Source organism: Rattus norvegicus, chromosome 3 (assembly GCF_036323735.1).
Source record: "Rattus norvegicus strain BN/NHsdMcwi chromosome 3, GRCr8, whole genome shotgun sequence".
NCBI classification, from domain to species: domain Eukaryota; kingdom Metazoa; phylum Chordata; class Mammalia; order Rodentia; family Muridae; genus Rattus; species Rattus norvegicus.
In genome coordinates this window covers 40,715,778-40,740,233 of record NC_086021.1, presented here as the reverse complement: position 1 = coordinate 40,740,233, position 24,456 = coordinate 40,715,778, and the positions used below count along the sequence as shown (strand labels likewise).

The window sequence follows — 24,456 nt, the reverse complement described above, 5'->3', positions numbered from 1 at the left end:
TCTTTTGTATTCTGTTGGTGATGCTTGCATCTGTGACTCCTGTTCTCTTTCCTAGGTTTTCTATCTTCAGCACTGTTTCCCCTTGAGTTCTCTTTAATGATTCTATTTCCATTCAGATCCTGGACAGTTTTTTCAATTCCTTCACATGTTTGATTGTGTTCTCCTGCATTTCTTTAAGGGACTTACGTGGATGTGTCAGAATACCTGGGAGTCGAACTGCAACTGTTGTGTGGACTGTGTGGGTTCAGGTCCAGAAGGCACATTGGTGGTTAATCTGTTTCCCCAGGGTTCCAGTATGCTGGGTATTGGGGCAGGGCTTCGAGTCTCACTTGTGATGCTGGATGTGTCAGAATACCTGGGAAGTCGAGCTACCACTGGGGTATGTATGGGATATGTGGGATTGGGTCTAGCATAGGTGCTCTATTCCTGTCACGGGTAGGAACCAGAAGGCACTGGGTCTCTGGCTGGGCAGGGAATCTTGCTTCTCACCTTCTATACCAGATTTTTTTACTCCTGTAATCTTGTAAGACCTTGTATTGGTAACTTTTGCTGCTGTGAGTTCTTGTGTGCAATAGTCACATTATATTTAGAGTACTGTGTTTCACAGCCATTCTTCTCCAATTTATAGTTCTACATTCTTTCCTGCACATCCTTGGTGTTTTTTTTTCACATCCTTGGTTTTAATTAACTCTTCATCTCCAAGTATTCTTTCCTGTTCTTTTATATTACATATGTTCAAGTATCGCTTCTCCTTAGAATTAACTTGGATTTCAAGATTATAGGCTCCCCATTACCTTCTTCAAGCACATCTCATTTACGCTAAATCTACTCCTGGCCTCCATTTTCCTATACTTATCACTTCACTAAATGTTTGAAGACTTCTGTCTCCAGTATTCCACCTGGCTACTTTCACTTCACCTATATTCGAATATTTCTTTCCGTAAATGCATCATGGGTCATTTCTGGTTAGTTAATTTCTATATGTACTATATGCTAAAATCACTAAACAAAATTTATAAATATAAGATATGAATCCTTACATGAAAGTTAACATGACTCATTTGTCTTTTTTAACATGGGTAACATCATTCAGTATAGTTTTTTGCACATTTATTTATTTTGTATTAACCTATAAATATCATGGTTTTTGTTTTCTTTCACAGCTAGTTAATATGGCATTGTGTATATGTACAACATTCTTTTTTCATTTTCCATTTTTCTGTTGTTAGATTTCTATGTTGATTCTATTTTCTAGCTATTGTGAATATAGCAACAATGATCATGAATGTGAAAGTATTTATGTAGAATGATATAACGTTCTTTATGTATATTATCTGGAGTAGTGTAGCTTGGTCATATGGAAGATCTATTTCTAGTCTTTCAGAAACACTCAAATGACTAATTATGTATTAATTTTTATACCAATTTAAAGCATTAAAATGGAAACAAACTATATTTTGAATTGGTGTTCCTCAAGAAAGTAAGTTATAATTATATCATAAAATTAAAACTAAAATTAATATTTTATATGATGATAAAATAATATAAGGAAGGAATGTTTGTTTTCTTGAGAAAGAAAGAAATACTTTATATAGGCCATAAGATTAGGTAATAATAAAAGGTGAATGAATGGCATGAGAAAAAAATTTATGAACCTAAAACTAAAGGACTATGGAAAAAATGTTGTGGAAGTATTCAGAAAAAATCCTTTCCCTAAGATAAATGAAACAATTAAAGAGAACAAAGTGCAGGGCTGAGACGAAACAGGTTGAAAAACTACAACCCAAAGATTCAATGAAAAGCACCAAGTCACAGAATCATGCAAAGGACTGAGAAGTTCTCAAATACAGAAAGAGGGAAGATCATGCCTGTCAGTGTGAACACAGTCGCCTGCTGAGTGTATTTTTCAGTGCTCCTTTCATATCTCGATTCCTCAGACTATAAATAAAGGGATTCAGCATGGGTGTGACCACAGTGTACAGCACAGATGCTATTACATCTTTAGCATTCGTATTGTTGGAAGAGGGAAAGAAATATAACCCAATAATGGCTCCATAATATAAAAAAACTACACAGAGATGAGAGCCACATGTGGACAAGGCTTTGCAGATACCCTGGATGGTTGGAGTTCTTAGGATAGTGGCCCCTATGTGACCATAAGAAATCAGGATGCATATGAATGGTACAGTAATGACCACCACTGCTAATGTGAGGATGACTAGTTCATTGATGGTTGTGTCTGAGATGGAAAGTTTGAGCAAGGCAGAGAGATCACAGAAAAAATGATGGACAGTGTTGTCTTTAAAATGAGAGAGGCGAGCGAAGAGAAGAGTGTGCACAAGGCCATTAGTAGAGGAAAAGACCCAGGATATCATCACTAGCAGAACACAGAGACTCTGACTCATAACGGTGGTGTAATGCAGAGGGTGGCAGATGGCCACATACCTATCATAGGCCATGGAAGTCAGAAGGAAGTTGTCAATACACCCAAACAATAAGAAAAAATATATTTGTGAAACACATCCAGCATATGAGATAGACTGACTGTGTGTCAGCATATTCATGAGCATCTTTGGAGCTGTGACTGATGAAAAAGAGATGTCTGTGAAGGCCAAGTGGCTGAGGAAGAAGTACATGGGGGTGTGGAGGTGAGAGTCCAACCTGATGAGCAGGATAATGAGCAAGTTCCCTAGCACAGTTGTCATGTACATGGCCAGGAACAGGACAGAATACACAGCTTGGTCCTCTGGCTGGATGGGGAGCCCTAGGAGGATGAATTCAGACACAGTACTCTGATTTGTCTCCATCATGCTTTGTCCTTAGCTAGAGATGGAAAAACATGAGATGGAAGAAGCAGAAATCATTATATCTATTACATTATAATAACATAATTTTAACTAGTCAGTTTCTACTCTCTTACTGGAATATCTCAAGGTTCTTGACACATTGTTGGGTTAGTGATTTTTGTGGCTAAACACCTACTAATTGTCTGCCTAGAAAACAACTCAAATTGCTTTGGGCAAAAAAGAAAAAGCAGCAGAGTGGTCATCATGTCTCGTCCAGCTCGTGGGAAACAGCAATCCATGAAAAAAAATCTTAAATTTCAAATGAGAGCATAAGGCCAAGTTTATAAGAAATGAACAGAAATCTAGCCGATGACATCTCATGGCTTGTTGGTGTAACCTAATCTCCAGCGAGGCCACCAGAACACCTCTCAGATATGCTTTACTTGCAATTACTCAACATTACTTTAGGCTTACCTACTGTCATAAATATTTTATATTTGGGAAAGAAAATATGTGAAACATCTACTAAAATGCAGGCTCCACATTCTCTCGAAAGAATTATTCACTCTGAATTTGGTGTTTTTTGAGAATTAAATAATCATCTTATTTACTATTTATTTGAAGAGTTAACTAAAGATTACAGGAAAATATAAATATAAATTATAAATTATTTCTACTTGATTGATGTTTAAATTTCACATATTATTTATCCTACTGTATTAAAAATCCTTTAAGTAATGCTGTTATTGAGTTGAACTAAAATTTGTTACTTTTTTTCATAATAATAAAAACTAATATATTTCAATTAAAATGATAATTGTTTGTCTCCTAGATATGTGGGTTGTTTCTAATAGTTTGTTACATTTTAGTAAGTAACATTAGTAGGTTTTTAAATTCTTTTACACACTAATATATGTAACATGTACAGAATGAATTTTAAAAGTGAAAATTGTCCAGCTATGAAAACATATAGGGAAAAGGAACTTAATTTTTATGTGTTTTTAACGCAAGCATCTATCTCATGAAATTATTTAAAAACATGTTTGGAGAGCACAGAATGAGGACATTTGAAGAGCAGAGAAAATTCAAGACTATGTATTTAGCTGAAAAATATATGGATTAGAGAGCTCTACAGGAGCCTGCATATAGAGTATCTTTTCTACCACATTAGAAATCTTCATTCTTTCTCAGCAACAGGACCAAGCAAATGTCTAAGGAAAGGTTTTAAGGAGCTTCTAGTAGTGACTAAAACAGAATCAGTAGGAATCCAAATAATATACTAACTTAACTACAAAATGATTCCAGTTTCTGTGTAAATTATTGCAGCACAGAAGAGTGAAATTATACTGATTCTGTGCAAAATCTGAAAAACATGCCCAAGAAGATGATGGAAATTGAACAAAAGCAAAAAGATACACACCCTGGCTTTTCACCTCAAAATAAGATATAAAATCAGAGAGAGTATATTTGAGTACAAAGTTGCTGTCACTTTAGTCTTTCATATTTGGAAAGGTGATCAAAGTAAGTTATACTACAAGAATCTGCCTATTATAGGGTGTCATGATGCTGATTAGACATCCAAGTTTACACAACCATCCCATCTCTTGTAAATTCTATTTCTATGCTGACCATAGATCTATAGTAAAAACCAGAGATACCTTGATATACAATGTGTGGAAGTTTCTTCCATTTTTTATGAAATGTGGAAAATATAGTGGAACTTGCAGAGTCTTCAAGGAGCTCAATAATCCACTCTGAACAACAAGTTTTTCAGCATGTAGCCTACTGTGATAGATATATGCATATATGGTTATTCATGACCTGAGAAATTAGTGTGTGTTATATTGTTCCAAATTATGATAAGGGGACAAACAGCATGTTTGCATCATTACCTCAGCTTTCTCCTGGGGTAGGACTGTTCGCTGAAAAAGACACAAGAGAGTTCATCCTTGGAGAAATTGTGATAGACAGTGCAAGGTAACTAATAGGTGATGCACAAAGATTATCATTAACATATTTCAATTAAAATGATAATTAGCTATCTCCTAGATATGTGGGCTGATTCTAATAGTTTGTTACATTTTAGTAAGTAACAGTAGTAGGTTTTTAAATTCTTTTACACAGTAATATATGTAACATGTGTGCAGAATGAATTTTAAAAGTGAAAATTGTCCAGTTATGAAAACATACAAGGACAAATAACTTCATTTTTATGTGTTTTAATGCAAATTTTCATGCAAGCATGTATCTCATGAAATCATTTAAAAACATGTTTGGAGAGCACAGAATAAGGACATTTGAAGAACTGAGAAAATTTTCAGGGAAAAGTATGGAATTTGAGTTTTTTCTACTATGAAAAATATAAGCAGAAAGCCTAGTATCATATTTTCTTTCATATGTAAAAATTGAAAGAAAAAGACATCCAGAAAATTGAAGACAGTCTCCTAAGGAAGAGAGCAAAGAGGTAGAATGGAGATAATAAGAGAAGAGGACACAGCAGTCTGACTTGATCAAGTGATACGTGTGTGTGTGTGTGTGTGTGTGTGTGTGTGTGTGTGTGTAAGAAAAAGTCACAATGAAACCCAATGCTTTGTACACTGATGTGGTTGAATCTTTTAAAACGTTTTATTGATTCTTCATTAATTTCATATGATGCAACCCATTTCTACTCATCTCCTTATCCCTTCATATTCACCCTCCTCCTTTGCAACCTCTCCCCCAAAGAAAACAAAAAAATAATTAAAAATTTAAATTAAAAATCTGGTTGTGAAAGCTGTAGTGTGTCACAGTGTGAGGCAGTTTACCCTTTTGCCTACACATCTTTACTTGCTAATGTTCACTGCAATAAGTCATCAGTCTGCTTCTGCTATACTATCAATACTGGATTCTCATTGGAAGTCCTTTCAGGTATCCTGCTTTTGCCCTATGTCCTGCAGAGCATGCAGCTTTAGATATGTAGGACCATCTCCACCAGTTTATAGATGGTGTAGATATTAGGGTGGGCCCACTAAAATCTCGGGATCTGACCTGGGTGATTGCTAAGTTGGTCAGCTGGCCAGTTCTCTGGGACACACACCACCTGGAGCCTGTAGAGTTTGTAAGGTCCTACTTGCCATCTCAAATTGGGCCTTGACAAGCTGGTTACCAACATCTCTCATGGAGACTCTCTGCCTTGGTGGTTCTGGACTATGTGAAGTCGACAAGGCCAATCATTACAACCCAAGAGCTGTGGCTTCTTGGGGAATCAGCCCCCTTCCTCTCAACTTGTGAGGATAACAGAAAATAATGGCTACTTTAGCTGACAGAGCTGATGAAGTTTAGTTACAAGAAAGTCAAAGTCTGCTTAGATTCAATATGATATTAAACAAAATATTCCTCCAGTTACTCTCTTTTCATTCTTAAGCATTTTTTTTATTTCTAGAAAGTAACAAATACATCACCCCCCCCCTTCTTTTACATTTTTGAGATAGATTGGCTGCTGACTCACTCTGTAAGTTAACCCTGGAGGTCTGATCCTCCCCTTTCTACCTCTTGAGTGTGAGAATTATAGTCATGTAGCACTATACCCGGCTTAGGCCATGCGGCTCATCAAGTCCATGGCTCTCTGCATGCTGGACAGGCATTCTACCAAGCCTCCTACAACCATTCTTCTTCTTTTGTTCTATGTTAAATATTCTTAGTATCAAGAATAGAATTTTTCTTTAGAAGTATTTTTGCTATTATGACATTTGTAGTTGCTGTGATAGTAAGACAGCAAGATCTCCAACACTGCCTCATCTAGCTCAGCCAGTTTTGTGCCTGGCAAGGGGCTGGACCAGCTTTCCTGCTCTCATGTCCACAGGCCAGCTCACCTACACATTACCAGAGCCAACTCTATTATGCTGCTATTAGGTGAGGTTTGGTCCTGATTTCCCAGGTGCTGTAGCCTGTAACAGGTAGGGACAGCTCTCCCACTCTAATGACCTCAAGGGAGATTCCCTGAAGTGGCATGGGGTAGCATCTCTCCCTTATCCACACCTTTGTATAGCAAACAAGGGATGGGGCCAACTCTCCTATACTCATATTCTTAGGGATAGCCCACTACCTCCACACCCCCCATGAGAGTCATATCTTCTGTGATACCCAGGCATGGACATCTCTTCTTAGAGATGCACCAGGATGCACTCTTCTGAGTGCTGCAGCCACCAAGGAGCAGGGCCACTTCTGCACAGTCACTGGATGACGACATGGTCCTAGGTGGCAGCCCAGACCAGGGATGTCCTCATGGCTTTAGGTGGTAATATGAGGCATGGAGATCAACACAGATCCCTGCTGTTGCAAAGCTATGTACCCAGACATTGCTTTCAGCATGGGTCAGGATTTCACCCATGGCCTCATGTGGCAGAGCAGGCTATTCACATCAAGTTCTTCCTCCCCCCGCCCCTTGCATCTTCAGTTCTGTTTCTATTCACAGTGCTCAAACCATTCCACTTCTCTTTCTCTCCCATCTCTCTACCACTTACATTATACTGGCTCTCACTACATGTGGGCCATGCAGTTGTGGGCCAGCCTCTTTCTGTCTTCCTCCTACCTGTGCCGTGTGATGGAGATGATTTAATATTTTAACAAAAATAAATGTTTTGCAGCAATATGCTCATAAAAATGAATTTAAATGCTTTTGCTTTGAGCAAATGTAATTTCACAAGGACTAAAATTTAAGATGCATTATTTTTATTGAACATAGGAAGCAATACACTTGTATGAAGAGCAGAGAATTGTTTTTAATTTTAAAATTCATGCATGACAGTTGGGTTGCTGTACATCTCAGAATATTAGAATCAATTCAGATTGCCTAGACATTCTAATGTCCTGCCAGCCACTCCTCAACTCACATCTGAAGATGCTAAACTTCATGAGGCACAGAGTATGCACAATCACAACATTCTCTGGAATTCCTTTGGAATATCTCTCACTACAGAGCTTCAACTTCCCAGGACCTAGAGATCTCCAATATGTGTTTTCTTCATGAATTTGATGCTGATTTGTCTGTTGTGGCCTTTTACAGAAAACCAATTTCAATATGAGAACACACTCAGAAACTTAGAGGGAAAAGAGTTATATACTAGCTTCGTTTACAGTAATGCAGATAAAATCTGTTGGGGATAAAACAGAAAGTGCACATATAGGGACAAGAGTCAGAGGGAGGTTGTTCAAAGGGTAGAGAATGGTTAAATTGAAAAATTACTTCTGATTACATGGTAGGATAGTGATTCTGGAAAATGAGACAAAAATACTGTGTTTTTTCCAGATGACAAGAAAAATTCCTATTTTCCATATGAAAATGAGAAATTAAGCATAACCTAAATGATTTGAAAATATGAACTCTATGAATATAAAGAAATAATACAAGGTATGTAGTACTTATACACTTTTTGATGTAAATTGAAATAAAAATAAATAGGTGGAAATAACATGAAAAGATATCTACAGTTTGAAATAAAATTATTTTTGAAAACTCTAGCTAAATTATAAACACACATGATGTCATGAATTAACCAACCTTAAGAAATATTAGCAGAAAGGAGAAATATTAGGAGATATTAGGAGAAAACAATCTTTGCTAAAAATGATTAAAATGATTAAAAATGATTAAAAATAAAACAAGGAAATAAATGAGTACATTAAATTGCAATTTTAGGTAAAGGATTCTATATAAAAAGAAAAATGTGTAGTTAAGATTTTGACGAAAACTTGTGCAAGACTATCAGGATAAACCAGACCAAGAAAAGGGAAGAAAGAAAATGAAATACATAAAAGGGGTGATTAAAAGCTATATGTGCTGTAAAGTGTGCCAGAAAATATCCCAAATCACTAAGAAACAGCACTTCTCATAGGAGAGGACCCTTTAGATAGTGGGGAGATTGCAACTTCACTTGTACAGCAGAAAAAGCTAATTACATGGAAAAAGTCGCTCTTGAAAATGTATTTCTCAAAGCTCCTTTCATATCCCGATTCCTCAGACTGTAAATAAAGGGATTCAGCATGGGTGTGACCATAGTGTACATCACAGCTACAATGACATCCTTGTCATTAGTGTCATTTGATGAGGGGACAAAATATAGCCCAATAATTGCTCCGTAATAGAGAGAAACCACAGAGAGGTGAGAGCCACATGTGGACAAGGCTTTGCAGATTCCCTTGATGGAGGGAGTTCTCAGGATAGTGGCTCCAATGCGTCCATATGAAACCAGGATGCATATGAATGGCACAGTAATGACAAGTGATCCTACAACAAGGATGACCAGCTCATTGATGGATGTATCTGAGCTAGACAGCTTAATTAAGGTAGACAGGTCACAGAAGAAATGGTGGAGAGTGTTACCTCTAAAGAAAGAGAGACGAGCTAGAAGAAGAGTGTGCACAAGAGCACCAGCAAAAGATAAAAACCAGGATGCAATAACTAGTAAGATACAGACACTCTGACTCATGATTCTGGTATAGTGGAGGGGATGGCAGATGGCCACATATCTGTCATAGGCCATGGAGGTCAGAAGAAAGCTGTCAAGATCTGCGAAAAATAAGAAAAAATATGCCTGGGAAATGCACCCAGCATATGAGATAGATTGACTGTGTATCAACATATTCATCAGCATCTTTGGAGCTGTGACTGATGAGAAAGAGATGTCCGTGAAGGCCAAGTGACTGAGGAAGAAGTACATGGGAGTGTGGAGGTGAGAATCCAGTCTGATGAGCAGAATGATGAGCAGGTTCCCCAGCACTGTGGTCAGGTATGTAGCCAGAAACATGGCATAGTACATGCCTTGCTCTTCTGGTCGGATGGGGAGCCCCAGGAGGATGAACTCAAATGCACTGCTCTGGTTCCTTGTGCTCTTCATCTTCTGCTCAAGATGAAAATAATCACAGCAGTGTGAGAATGGGAAGCATTGCGATTGATGTTAAATGAAGGTTGGTGACATAGAAACCAGTTCAACATACACTTGAGGAACCTGAACTATAACAATTATCAGAAAAGAAAGGATCAGCTTTGAGAAGTCTAAGAATCCTTAAAGGTATTCTGATGTATGGAGTGAGGTGAAAAATCAGATGAGTCATCAATTAATAGCAAAGCTAGTCAGTGATATAGAATGACATTTTCATGAGATAGGTATAAAAAAAATTCCTGTCTCAAGTTTTCTTCTGTGTACATTCTCTCAAACTAAAGCCAATGATGCACTTTACGGTTTGTAGGATACCAGGAAATATCTGGCTTCTCTAGCTATACCAGAATCTCCTGAGGAAGCCCTTGGTCCCTGTCTAATGTAATCAAATAACCTTCTCCACTCTCATTGGTTTTAATCCAATTTTCTTTTGATAATGTGTCTTAAGTGATCTTGTACTTTGTCATATTTCTAATATTTCATTTATTATTGTTCCCCTCTTCATGCTTGAATAGAAAGTTTTAGTTCTCTGCTCAAAGCATTTGTACATGCAAGAAAAATTTTGAGAAAAGAAATGTCTAGGTTTAAACATTATACTGTTTAGTGAGTAGAAGAGAATTACAGCAAAACCAGGTATAAAAGGGAGGTGAACAGTGGTTGTTGCAGCCATTTCAATACAATATATTCATTGGTACACCTGAGTGTGTCAGTGAATATAGATACAGGTAAAGAGATTGGCCACAAAATTTGAAAGAAACCTAGCAAGACTTAATGGAGGTTGAAGACAAACTATATACCCCTCTTTTCTCCTGAATTAAGTACTGTATGAATATGAGATAAAGTGTTATACATGGAGATACTGTGCTATCCTATCCATTCAAACTCTAGATAAATACTGAATTCATGATAAAAACTCTGCATAGGACCATGGTGTGTCAAAATAGAGCCTAAGGATCGTAGTACACAATAGAGTTATACACTTAAGTAATACACTATCATGGCTGAATGCAAATTCTCTCCCTACTCCTACTTTGACATATCCCCTTAGATGATAAAATCAGATACCTTTAACTTCAAGGAATGAGACGGTCCCTCCATTTCTCTCTAGAAGGCATGGGAGACAGAACAATAAGTAGCATCTCTAAGGGACAGAACATTCCATGGTGGTGGTCAGAAGCCTCATCAGCTCAGAACAAAGCAAAGTTAGATATACTGATAAACATTTGCCTGCAGCTCTTGAGAATTTGGTACAAACTCTAATTTTACAAGATACAGAGAGGACCCCAAGGGATAACACTGCCATCTTGAGTCTAAATTTAAGGCATGCTATAATTGTTAAGTTTCCATTGTCTCCTTGGGGAACACAATTAGCTGTTGAAGTAGTAAAGGAGAGTTTGTTTATCCATGGAGGAATAAAGGTAAAAGTAACACGGAAGCCACTAGGAACTTTTTGGTCCACAAATACCTTTAGCATCTTATTTATCTTGGGGAAAATATGACAGAGAGTCTAATGAACTGAGCTTGTGACTGAGTGTGCTAACCAATATTTGGAACCATATGACACTCTAACAATGACAAAAATACACTAAAATTTTCACTCTGAATTAAAAGTGTGAGATGCTTGTATATCATCGTCACTCAGACCAATGGGAATAGTGGCAGTCCCTATAAATCTCAGAGTTTTCTTCAAAATCAGTGGGATTTGTGTTACACGGATACAGTTCTCACATATCTAGAAGATAGCTATCAGTAAAACTTTCCATTTAGCCCCATACAAAATTCATTCCAAATTAGTCCATATATCTCTAGTTCATATCGCAAAAATATGGAAATCTAAGTTAAAAAATCTATGATATTTTACTCAAACATAATAGTCTTATTGATACCTTGAGACTTCAATAATACATCCTATGCATTTTGATAATATTGGTGCTCCCCTCCAATCCTGTGCTCTAACTCCTCTTAGATTCACTCCCACCCTTTCCTACTTTGTGTCCTCTATTTTTATTATTTTCTAACCCAGGTTAAATTTGTGTTGTTCATGTACTCCAGTGTGTGTCACCATCTGCTATAGCCTAGTGGGACAGTAGAAGCTACACACTAAACTCGCTTAACTCAACCATGATTTGCCCTGCCCCCAAAGCCACCAGCAGTCAATAGCTCCTCATGGAATAATAAAATTGGGGAGTCAATTACAGGCTATAACAAGCATGAATTGGAGGGACTGTGATTATAGAAGAAAGTTCTGCCACAACAAAGCAAAATAAAACAAACAAAATATTCTGTGTATGTTTTTTTAAAGGGAATTTGTGTTCAGTCCTGAAATTTATATTTTCCAGCCCTAAACTTCATTATTGTTTGTTGAGATATAAAATGTCCCCCAAAAGACTAATTATTTACTTTGTCTTCAGCTTGATGAGCCAATGATTGAGATGCGGTTACATCATAATTACTCTGAGCCTATTAGTGAATGAAATCATAATGTGAATAAGCCCTAGGAAGGGATAGAAAATGGAGGACTTGCATAATTTGAAGCATAGGACACTGGAGAAATACCTTTGAAGAATATGATTCATTCCTTAGATTTATGTTCTCTCCACCTCCCCACTTCTCTCCCCTCCTCCTCCATTGCTCTGTCTACTTTTTGAATGTCATGATGTGAGTAGATTTATTATCAAGTCCTACAGTATGTACTGCCTCAACTTCTTCTTCATTTTTTAAGTATACTGTTTCTTCAGAGCAATACATTGGTGTTTGTGTTGTAGGATATGTGGAATAACAAAATTTTGAATCTTGGATGCTTTTGAAGCTTCTTTGTTTAAGGAATTTCTGATAACATATTGGTAGATGTCATTCTTTAGAAAGATTGAAAAGCTTTAGGATTCTACCAGCTTTTGCCCCCCAAAGCAATACACAGTAGTATCTGTCAGTTCAGAAATCTCATTTTCTACTCTTTTTTTATACAGTAATGTAGTTGGCATCCACAATACATCTTTGAACAGACTTGTACTTCATCTGTCCAGATCTCTTCAGTCTATAACAAAAATAGCCAACACTCAACATCAAGCACAGTATGATATGGATCAAGGCACATTACTTCATGGGGGAAAGTCATGTTTGTAGTACACACCACTCATTTGGACCAGATATCTCTTCTACTCTTCATGCAGAACATCAGCACCTTTTTCTGTGGACGTGTTTATTATATAAAGTATAACTGCTGCATACATGGTTCACTTCAATGAGATTCTGACTGGAGTGACTGGGTGGAAGATATTTAGCTCCATCTTGACACACTTTGACCCCTAGAAAGTACCTCAAAAAGGAATAGGTTTTTGTTTTAATCCCAGGTATGGAATATGGAGCTGTTTCAGACTTTCTACAGCGGCTAATTATGATTTTCTCCTCAGCTAGCCTATAAGCTGTGGGCTCTACCCTGTAGTAGTAGATAGTTAATCCACTCTAAACTCCCCAATGGCTATGCACATGCTTCTTACCACCTGCCCAAATGTTTTGGATCCGTGAATGAAAGACAGACATGTAGCGTTATTTTTAATAAGTCTTAAGTAGCTCAACAGCTGGGTCACTTCCTAACTCCAAGTGGCTAACACACACTCCCTTCTGATATTCCTGAGTAAAACTTACTAAATCTATAATTTTTCTTTGCTGCCCTGGACAGTGCTGAGCAGCCCTCCTGGAGCTGCTTTCTCCCTGAACCTGCATGTTGACTGTCTTTCCCTCCTCTACTTTCCAGCATGGTCTGTCTCCTAGAACCCTTGTCATAGCAGAATCCTCACTTCCTTCTAACTCAATACCTTCCCAAGAATCCTAAAAGTCCCACCTCTGTCTCCCTACCCAGACATTGCCACCTTAAATCTGTATTCATGGCCAGAAGCAGTTAAGAAAGATGTGCTAGGGGACCATGGCCACTCAGGAAAGACAAAATTCTGAGTCCTGGTCTGGGGTGGGCATGGGCTCTGATAGCCAAGAGCACCTCACTAATCTGATAAATTTTAGTTCTCCCTGACAAAGAGGAAGAGACAAGTTTCTTTTCTTGTATATGAACACCACCTTCTGGTTGTTTTTAAAGTGTCATGTTGCAGTGCAGAGTGCTTGGAATTTATTTTGTTGCTACTTTGTTTTTGTTGTCTATGCTACTGGGTGACGTTCTGATAGACATTTAACATGGGACAGATGCCTTCAACTCCACTATGTTAAAGCTAGGAGACAGGCCCTTTCTGTCATTGTTAGGAAAAATTTGCTTCCTAGACAACATGCATACCCACCTTATTCAACACTTCAGGCAGAACAGCAGCTCTGTCATAAACAACTGCTTTGAGGGCACGGGAAGTAAGACCTGCTGCAGGAACACAAAACTGCCAGTGGCTGACTCCTAAGCCTGAGTCTGTCATCCTGCCTTTGTGGGCAGCAGAGCTGGTCAATAATAAAAGAACCCAACTTCATCACTATTGGTTCTCTGCCAATAGTGACCTTTATAACTGGAAAATTCAGAACTCCCCCTTTTCAGTAAATAATCTCTTAGAGACAGTCCTTTGCATCAGTCCACTTGGGATGCCTACCAACAGCTTTTGCAGAATTTCTTCTGGCCCCATGGGGGAATTCAACCAGACTGACAAATCTCAAAGTGGTTGTAAAGTAGCCCACCAACTTGGCTAAAGATAAATAAGACATTAGTAAGAGAAATGAAAATCGTTCTACAGCTTTCTTAGAAAGGGTCATAGAGACATTTCAAAGTGAAAACAGCAGTATCTCTAGCTTTTATTAACCAGGCAGCACGAGATATTAAGTAAAAAAACCAAAAAGAACCAAAACCAAACAAATGAACAAACAAAAAACAAAAACAAAACAAAACAAAAAAAGGAAAACCTCTAGAGGGTTGAGAGATTAAGAGAAACGAGTCTGAGAGACTTAATGATAATGGCATAGAATATGTTTAATAAAAGAGAAAGTGTTGAAAAGACAGGTAGAAAAAGCAGAGGCAAAGACTTGAGACTTGTGAAAGATCCCATTGGCAGTCTGGTCAAACCAGAGGACTGTAGAAGACATCTAAAACATACAGTTTCTAGAAACATACAGCTTAATCAGGCCCTGGTGCTGGGCCAGTGGCCTATCTCTATAGGAGATGTCTAAAACAAATGACTTCTAGAAAAATAATTAAGGGAGTCCTAATGATCAAAACTGCTCCCAGTTAAAAAAATGCCTAGGGTAATCTAAAGAACAGAGGGGAAACCCAACACCTTCCTTATAATTAATAAAACTTAACATTTTGACATGCTAAAACCCGAAGATAAAGTCTTTTCAACACTTTATAAATGATCCTGGTGGCAGCAGAAACCAAACAAAAGTGCTAGAAGAGACCCAGGATACATTGGAGGCCTTTGGAAATTTGGACTATCAAGCCTGCACTAAGAATACCTCTTGTGCTAACCATAGGAACCTCCCTTGATCTGGTAGATATATATTAAAAGAAGGTGAGAGATGTCTATACAAGTCCAGAAAGAAATTTCTACACCAGCTCTGGGGTTGCCAGAAGTGACTATGCCCTTTTATTTTTTTATCAATGAGAGATCTGTGACCCAGGTGCCAGAGAATGCCGCATCACTGAGCCTATGGCCTTCCTGGTTAAGATGCTGACAAATTATCACTGGGCCAAAGCCTGGCTATCACCAATGCCAGAATGACTCATTACTAGTCTCTCCTCTTAAATGCCCCCAGCTACCCTGCTACATGACACAGACATCAATGGACCTCTACATGACTGCTCAAATATTTTGACCCATGTTCATGGGACCATACCAGATCTTCAGGATAACCCTCTAATCGATTCATAGATATAGTTCACCAATGACAACAGCTTCATTCAAGATAGAGGTATGCTGGGTAAGTGGTGGTCTCAAACACTGAGATAATATAAGTGGAGTCACTCCTGGCAGAAATGTCTTCCCAGAAAGTTGAACTGATACCTCTAACCAAGTCAGTAGAGCTGAGAAGAGACACAATGACTTTATTGCCATTCCAGTCCAAGGGCCTACTTATAGGGAAGGGGCTTATTACAGCAAGAGGAAAGATTATTAAAATTTTTTAAAACTCCCTGCTAGGACCTCTATGAGGGCCTAAGAAGCTGGCCATCATCCACTACTCAGGACAACATAGAGGGAAGAACACAGTTTAAGAGGCCAACATTTTTTCTTGTCTTTGACTTCTCTATATCCAGGGGGTTCTATGCTCCTTGACCACTCTAAGTATTCAAACGATGACAAAGCCTGGACTAGAATTTTGCACGTGACCCAGTGTTATGGTGGATGGTAAAGAACAGCAGATTATGAACTCATTAAGCCAGAAGAAATGAGATTATACATACTTCAGAAGATCCACTGCTCTTCTCACATAGACATCCAGAGAATACAGGATTTGCTAATATCAAACTCAAAGGTAGTTGAGATTGTTAAACTCTATAAAGCCTGCCAGCTAAATAGTATGATGGCTAATAAGAAACTTGATAATAGGCTCAAAAAAAAAGCCCAGAGTCCAATGTAAGGCAGAAAGACAGAGGTTAAAAACAGAAAAATTTAGATATAAATATTTACTGATGGTTATAGATAGTCTTTCAGGTTGGATTGAGGCTTTTCCCACCGAGGATAAAATTACATCCATGATGACAAAGAAACTCTTAGAAGACATACTGAGAAAGTATGGACTTCCTCAGATGATAGAATCAGACAATAGACCAGTGGACCAGCATTTATATCCTAGGTAAATCAGAGACTAGCCAATATTCTGGGGATTGATTGGAAAATTTATTGTACCTATAGATCCCAGAGTTAAAGGTGGCTAGAGAAAATAAACAAAACCCTAAAAGAGAACTTAACTAACTGACCTAAGAGAGTGACAATAATTGAATTAACTCTCTGCCCTTGCTCTCTACGCTGTATGAAATTCCCCTTATGTGGTGGTTTGTATATATTCGTCTGAGAGAGTGGCACTATTAATAGGTATAGCCTTGTTGGAGTAGGTGTCCTACTGTGGGTGTGGACTTTGATACCCTCATCCTAGCTGCCTGGAAGCTAATCTTCTGTTTGCATTCAGAACAAGATGTAGAACTCTCAGCTTCTCCTACACCATGCTTGCCTGGACACCACCATGCTTCTGAACCTTTATGATAATAGACTAACCTCTGAACCCACAAGCCAGGTCCAATTAAATGTTGTCCTTATTAGAATTGCCTTGGTCATGGTAATCTGTGCATAGCAGTAAAATCCTAATTAAGACACCTTACCAGATGGATCTCACCCCTTTTAAAATCATATTCAGTATACCACCCCTCCCCATTTTTCTTAATGCACAGGCAGAGGTCATCACTTAGTTCTAGGATCCATAATAGCTAGACAATCTTAAAGGTGTCCAATAGGTTCATAAACATGTTTGGCCTAAACATTGTATTTTCTCTATAAAACACTTCCCCATTAGAGCCTCATTAGAAGGGTCCTTCCCATTGCCCTGGAGGTCAATATGACTGCAATATGGAATCACAGACTCATTTGCAGTTAAAGATGACATAGACCATAAGGAGGTGATGAGGCCCCTACCCAAACACCAGGGACAGCACAAGGACTGAACAATGAGACCCTTGATCCACCCTAAAATATGATGGCCAAATCCTTTCTGGTCACCAATACATCCAGGCCTGAGTTAACTGAGTCAATAAGACATAACCCTGTTATTAAATGCTTTCATGAGATTAGATAAGTTTCAGGAAATCCCATGTTTGAGCCTTCTAGTTACCAGGGGGAATGGGAAACAAAATCTTTTGGGATAAGAAACTCCATCTTTTTTTTCTAACAAGAGTTCATCGTTCTGTTTATTTTATCACCATGGGAAATACACTATAAATATATTCTTAAAAATTATTCTGCTATTTACAAAGGACAAGAATTCTAGTGTAATTTTTAAATCAAATTATGCACATGTTAACATGCTTGTCCATAGGTTCTATCAATTAGTTTGTATAAAAAAAAAAAACCTGTTACTTGTATGGCGGCACAGCAGCATGCATTATCTATACTCTCCCTTACCACCACTAATTTGGGATAATGTTACTTTTTATTTTAAGTTGTATTTTCTTAATTTTTAATTGGATTATTTTCTACTTGCATTTCTTTATTTAATATACATTTCAAATGTTATTCCCTTTCCCGGTTTCCTGGAGATAAGCCACCTATCTGATCCCCCCCCTTCTTCTATAAGGGTGTTTCACTTCCCATCCATACCCCTCACCTTCAACATTCCCCTGCACTGAGGGGTCTAACCTTGGCGGGACTAAGGGTTTCTCCTTCCACTGATGCCCAACAAGGCAAACCTCTGCTACATATGCAGCTGGAGCCATGGGTCAGTCCATGTATAGTCTTTTTTTCCTTCTTATTTACATTTCTTTCTTTCTTCTTTTCTTATTGGATATTTTATTTACTTTTCAAGTGTTATTCCTTTTCCCAATTTCCCAGATATAAGCCCTCTATCTCATTCTCCTCCCTTCTTCTATGTGGGTGTTCCCTTCCCTTTCCACCCCCTTCCCACATTCCCCCCTGACATTCCCCTACACTGGAGATCCAAACTTGGAAGGACCAAAGGCTTCCCTTCCATTGGGGCCCAACAAGGCCATCCTCTGCTAATATGCAGTTGGAGACATGGGACAGTCCATGTATAGTCTTTGGGTAGTGGTTGAGTTCATAGGAGCTCTGGTTGGTTGGCATTATTGTTCTTATGGGGTTGCAAGCACCTTCAACTCTTTCAATCCTTTCTCTAATTATACCAACAGGAGTCCCATTCTGAGTTCAGTGGTTTGCTGGTAGCATTCGCCTCTGTCTTTGGTATGGTCTAACTGTGTCTCTCAGGAGACATCTATATCCGTTTACTATCAGTATACACTTCTTAGCTTCACCATCTCATCTAGTTTGGTGACTGTATATATATGACTTATATATACATATATATATATATATAATATTTGGTGACATATATATATATAAGCTGTATACCCATGTGTGGCAGGCTCTGAATGGCCATTCCTTCAGTTTCTGCTCCAAATTTTGCCTCTATATACCCTCCTAAGAATATTTTTGTTCCACCTTTTAAGAAGGACTGAAGCATCTTGAGCTTCATGTGGTTTATGGATTGTATCTTGGGAAAATCGAGATTTGGGGCTAATTTCAACTTATCAGTGAGTGTATACCTTTTGTGATTTTCTGTGATTGGGTTACCTCACTCAGAATGATATTTTCTAGTTCTACCATTGTGAGGTCATTGTTTTTGATAGCTGAGTAGTGCTCCATTATATAGATGTATCACATTTTCTTTATCCACTCCTCTGTGGAAGGGCATCTGGGTTATTTCCAGCTCTTGGCTATTATAAATAAAGCTGCTATGAACGTAGCATGTGTTTTTGTTGTTTTGGAGCGTCTTTTGGGTATATGCCCAGAAGAGGAATAGCTGGGTCCTCAGGTAATGCAATGTCCAATTTTCTGATGAAACTCCAGATTGATTTCTAGAGTGGTTGTACCAGTGTGCAATCCCACCAAAAATGGAAAAGAAAGAGGAATGATCCCAGCCAGCATCTGTTGTCCCCTGAGTTTTTTATCTTAGCCATTCTGACTGGTGTGAGGTAGAATCACAGAAGTGGTTTGATTTGCATTTCCCTCATGACTTAGTCTGTTGAACATTCTTTTAGATACTCCACAACCATTCGATATTCCTCAGCTAAAAATTCTCTGTTTAGCTCTGTTCCCCCAGTTTTAATAAGGTTATTAGCATCTCTGGAGTCTAACTCCTTGAGTTCTTAGTATATTTTGGATATTAACCCTCTATCAGATGTAGGAGTGGTAAAGATCTTTTTCCAATCTGTTGTTTGTCATTTTGTTGTAATGACAGTGTCCTTTGCCTTGCAGAAACTTTGCAGCTTTATGAGGTCCCATTTGTCAATTCTTGATCTTAGAGCATAAGCTATTTATGTTTTGTTCAGGAAATTTTCCCCAGTGCCCATGTGTTCGAGACTGTTCCCCACCTTTTCTTCTATTAATTTAAGTATATCTGGTTTGATGTGCAGCTCCTTGATCCACTTGGACTTAAGCTTTGTACAGACTGATAAGAATAGATCGATTTTCATTCTTCTACATGCTGACCTCCAGTTGAATCAGCACAATTTGTTCAAAATTCTTTTTTCCATTGGATGGTTTGAGCTCCTTTGTCAATGATCAAAGGTATGTGGGTTCATTTCTGGGTGTTCAATTCTATTCCACTGATCTACCTGCTTGTCTCTGTACCAATACAATACAGTTTTTAGAACTAATGCTCTGTAATTTTCCTTGAGGTCAGGGATAGTATTGCTCCCAGGAGTTCTTTTATTGTTGAGGATAGTTTTCATTATCCTGGGTATTTTGCTTTTACAAATGAATTTTCAAACTGTTCTTTCAAACTCTTTGAAGAAATGAGTTGGAATATTGATGGGGATTGCATTGAATCTGTAGATTGTTTATGGCAAAATGGTCATTTTTACTATATTAGTCCTGCCAATCCATGAGCATAGGCAGTCTTTCCATTTTCTGAGATCTTCAATTTCTTTCTTTAGAGATTTAAAGTTCTTGTCATACATATCTCTTACTTGCTTGGTAAGAATCACACCAAGGTATTTTATGTCATTTGGGACTATTGTGAAGGGGGTTATTTCCCTAATTTCTCTACCAGCCTGTTTATTCTTTGAGTAGAGGAAGGCTACTGATTTGTTTGAGTTAATTTTATACCCAGCCACTTTGCTGAAGTCATGTATCAGGCTTAATAGTTCTTTGGTGGAACTTTTGGGGTCACTTAAGTATACTATCACATCATCTGCAAAGAGTGATATTTTGACTTCTTTCTTTCCTTTTTGTATCCCTTTGCCCTCCTATCATTGTTCAGTTGCTCTGGCTAGGGCTTTGAGTACTCTATTGAATAAGTAGGGAGAGATTGGGCACCCTGGTTTATTCACTGATTTTAGTGGGATTGATTCAAGTTTTTATCCATTTAGTTTAATGTTAGCTACTATTTTGTTGTGTATTGCTTTTACTATGTTTAGGTATGGACTTTGAATTTGTGATCTTTCCAGGACTTTTATCATGAAGGGGTATTACAGTTTGTAAAATGGTTTTCAGCATCTAATGAAATGATCTTGTGGTTTTGTTCTTTGAGTTTGTTTATACAGTGGATTACGTTGATGGATTTCTGTATATTAAACCACCTCTGAATCCCTGGGATGAAGCCTACTTGATCATGATGGAGGATCATTTTGATATATTCTTGGATTCTGTTTACAATAATTTTTGAGTATTTTTGCATCAATATTCATGATGGAAATTGGTCAGATATTCTCTGTCTTTGTTAGATCTTTCTGTGGTTTAGGTATTAGAATAATTGTGGCTTCATAGAAGGAATTGGGTAATGCTCCATCTGTTTCTAATTTATGGAATAGTTTGGACAGCATTGGTATCACGTCTTATGAAGGTCTGATAGAATTCTGCACTGAATCCATCTGGTCTTGGACCTTTTTGGTTGAGAGAGTTTTAATAACTGCTTCTATTTCTTTAGGAGATATGGGGTTGTTTTGATGGTTTATCTGATCCTGATTTAACTTTCATACCTGGTATTTTTCTAAAAAAATGTCCATTTCTTCCTGATTTTCCAGTTTTGTTGAATCTAGGCTTTTGTAGTGGGATCTGATGATATTTTTGAATTTCTTCAGATTCTGTTGTTATGTCTCCCTTTTCATTTCTGATTTGTTAATTTGGATACACTCTGAGTGCCCTCTGCTTAGTCTGGCTAAAGTTTTGTCTATCTTGTTAATTTTCTCAAAGAAACAGTTCCTGGTATTGTTGATTCTTTGTATAGTTCCTTTTGATTCTAATTGCTTGATCTATGCCCTGTCTTTGATTATTTCCTGCCTTCTGTTTCTCCTGGGTATATTTCTACTTTTTTCCTAGAGATTTAGGTATGCTATCAAGCTGCTAATATATACTCTCTCCTGTTTCTTTTTGGAGGTATTCGGAGTTATGAGTTATCTCCATAGCACTGCTTTCATTGTATTCCATACATTTGGATACATCGTTCCTTCATTTTCATTAAATTCTAAAAAGTCTTTAATTTCTTTCTTTATTTCTTCCTTGACCAAGTTATAATTAAGTAGATTGTTATTCAACTTCCATGTATATGTGGGCTTTCTGCCATTTTTTTTGTTGCTGTTATTGAAGAACAGCCTTAGTCCATGGGGTTCTCTTGTTTGGAGATGAAGTATTCTAGAAATATCTGTTAAGTCCATTTGTTTCATAACTTCTCTTAGTTTCTCTATATCTTTGTTTAATTTCTGTTTCCATGATCTGTCCATTGATGAAAGTGGGATGGTGAAATCTCCTACTATTACTGTGTGTCCCAGAGCCAGTAGAGCAGTCAACGAGGGTGCAGAGGTTACCTGGAAGGGAATGGGAGACAAGAGTTGTGAATAAGGATGCCAAGAAAAGATTCTGATCAAGGCGACAATTTTATTTTTTCCCAAGGCTGAATTTATGTCATAACAGGGGTAACAGAGAGAGCGTGGAAATGGGAAACATTTACACAGGCCAAGGACACAGCTTTTGTGGTCAGCTGATGTCAACAGGATGTTGGTTTTTCAGAAAGGTTACAGGTTTGTCCTATCATTGGTCAGCAGGATGTTGGTTTCTCAGAAAGATTACAGGACATACCACTGGGCATCCTGACATCAGATGTAGTTCTCAACAAGGTCACAACGTTGTCATATCATTATTCATCCTGACCACCAGATTTGTATTAGTCTTCTGCAGCTGGCTGGGGATTTTCCATGAACTCAGTCATACTTAACTCTAACTATACTATTCACATCAATAATGGAGGGTTTAAGGGCATAACTCTCAGCATCTCCCCTTCCTTATAATCAAATGAAAATGGCCGTGCTGTCCTGGGATGAAACCCTCAGGAACTGTGTCTGTCTTAGGTTGGAGGGATATTTGTCACATGGCCAAGAGCATTTTGTGGCCAGGGTCTGTCATGGGATAAGGCAGCAGCTAATGGCAACCCTCCTGCCTTAGACCTTTTATTCGTGAATATATCACTCTCTTACCCATCATTGACTGTCTAGGTCAGCACGCAGGGGTGACTATTTGTTGATGTTTCATCAAAGGCATCAGGACAGCAGGCAGAAAAGAATGTTGGCCTCATTTGGCTGAAAGACAAAAATGTCCTTGCCTGGGCTGGGAGGAGATGTGTAGGTGAGCTTGGCCCTCGTCAAAGGCATCCTCTATGGCTAGCCTATGATAATATATCTGAATAGGTTTTGCTGCTATATTAATTATCTGTTGTTTAACAAAGCTGGTTAAATAATTAAATGTCCAAGGGCCAAAATAAATAAGCAAAAGAAGACCTACTAGGGGCCCCAACAGAGAGAGAAGTAGGGTGGACAACCAATGGAAGGTGGAGAACCAGTTTTGATACCAGTTCTCACCTTTTTCTCTTTTTCATTTTCTCTTTTCTAAGACTTCTCTGACCTTTTTTATGCTCACTTTAACCCTATTCTAAGACACAGGAAGTATCCAAGCACTGCCTTTCTCTCACAAACCAGAATTCACTGTGATTGCTCAAAGTTGGAAAATTAAAGGTAAAAAACCAATCAGAAATAAGTATACTTGTTAGCATCTATGGTTTATGTAAAAAGGGGGCAAGACAATTGTTCTTTCTGATTAACCTCTGACTCTTAAAGACAGTGTGAGTCAAAATTAAAATAGCCAATATACTTAAAACACTGCTCCATTTTGGATAGATATGGAAGTTTAAAAACTGAATGAATTTATATGACTGTAAATGTTTACCATGAAATATCAAAGGAGGGATGCCATCCAGCAGGGAACCACAATTTTAACTAATATTAAACCTCTTAAATAATTTGGAGAAACATCAGCATTGAATTATAACCATCAGAAAAATATAAAGACATTAAAAGGTATCCCATTGCATGTTATGTCAGAAATAAGCAAATCCCAACTCAGTACAGTACAGTATCAATGACTGAAAGTTAAATAATATATTGATACATAGAAGGAAAAGTTAACATATTGGCTGTCACTGTTGAAATTTCCAAAATAGACAATTCAATTTGGGTTCCTGCAACAATTATTATGGTGTTATTCAAAAAGCCAAACACTATGAAAGGTATTGCATTGTGGAAGAATATATATCTCAGCAGTCTTGGAGTGAGTGACAGAGGTTCTAATTTTTCTTGTGTGATGGCAATGGGCCCAAAGTCGTGCAGCTCTTTGAGCAAGCAGCTCCTCTCAGTGGAGTGCAGGCTGTAGATGAAGTTGCATGCTTCCTGCACCTTGTTCAGTGCCTCCATGGGTTCCTTCTTGGGGTGAGTGCCCAGAAGCCAGGGAGTAGGAACGCACAGGTTCTTTTAACAATTTTATGGTGAATATAATCCCTGTATAGACACCTGATTGAAACATTCTAAGACCCCAAATATATTCATGTCTCCAATCCTGGTTTTGACCCATAGAGGTAAATTTAATATTTAGGAGGATGCATCATCCCCTTGTTTTAGAATTAGAACCCTCACAATGGGAATCTGGGACATGCATATTAGTAGGATAAGAGGTATTATGTCAAACAACGCAGTGCATTAGGTGATAAAAATTTTAAGAACAGGG

General features: G+C 37.9%; 2 protein-coding genes across 4 annotated transcripts in view; both read right to left on the bottom strand.

Annotated features, from left to right (window-relative positions):
• Or1j21 (olfactory receptor family 1 subfamily J member 21) overlaps window positions 1-2,810 on the bottom strand; it is a gene marked incomplete at its 3' end in the record, with an annotated part of 6,194 nt that extends 3,384 nt beyond the window's left edge. The window contains exon 1 of one of the 2 annotated variants that reach the window (XM_039105633.1): window positions 1,891-2,810. In XM_039105633.1, the coding sequence (XP_038961561.1) occupies window positions 1,891-2,810 (920 nt within the window). Of the gene's footprint in view, window positions 1-1,871 lie in introns of those variants that run through there. The other variant, NM_001000969.1, reaches the window with a different exon arrangement.
• Window positions 2,811-7,482: 4,672 nt separating this feature from the next.
• Window positions 7,483-12,417, bottom strand: Or1j19 (olfactory receptor family 1 subfamily J member 19). Of its 2 annotated transcripts, XM_063284306.1 has the most exons (2): window positions 12,407-12,417; window positions 7,483-9,647 (listed from the first exon to the last, which is right to left on the bottom strand). In XM_063284306.1, exons 1-2 carry the CDS (start codon window positions 12,415-12,417, stop codon window positions 8,720-8,722), a joined length of 939 nt encoding a protein of 312 aa, XP_063140376.1. In that variant the 3' UTR covers window positions 7,483-8,719. The 2 variants fall into 2 exon arrangements, with proteins under 2 accessions (XP_063140376.1, NP_001000827.1); NM_001000827.1 differs by lacking the exon at window positions 12,407-12,417 and having other exon boundaries at window positions 8,720-9,661.
• Window positions 12,418-24,456: the final 12,039 nt, after the last annotated feature.

Bases quoted from the DNA above. Each gene is read 5' to 3' on its own strand.
- Or1j19 (NM_001000827.1), bottom strand. From the start codon at position 9,661: ATGAAGAGCACAAGGAACCAGAGCAGTGCATTTGAGTTCATCCTCCTG.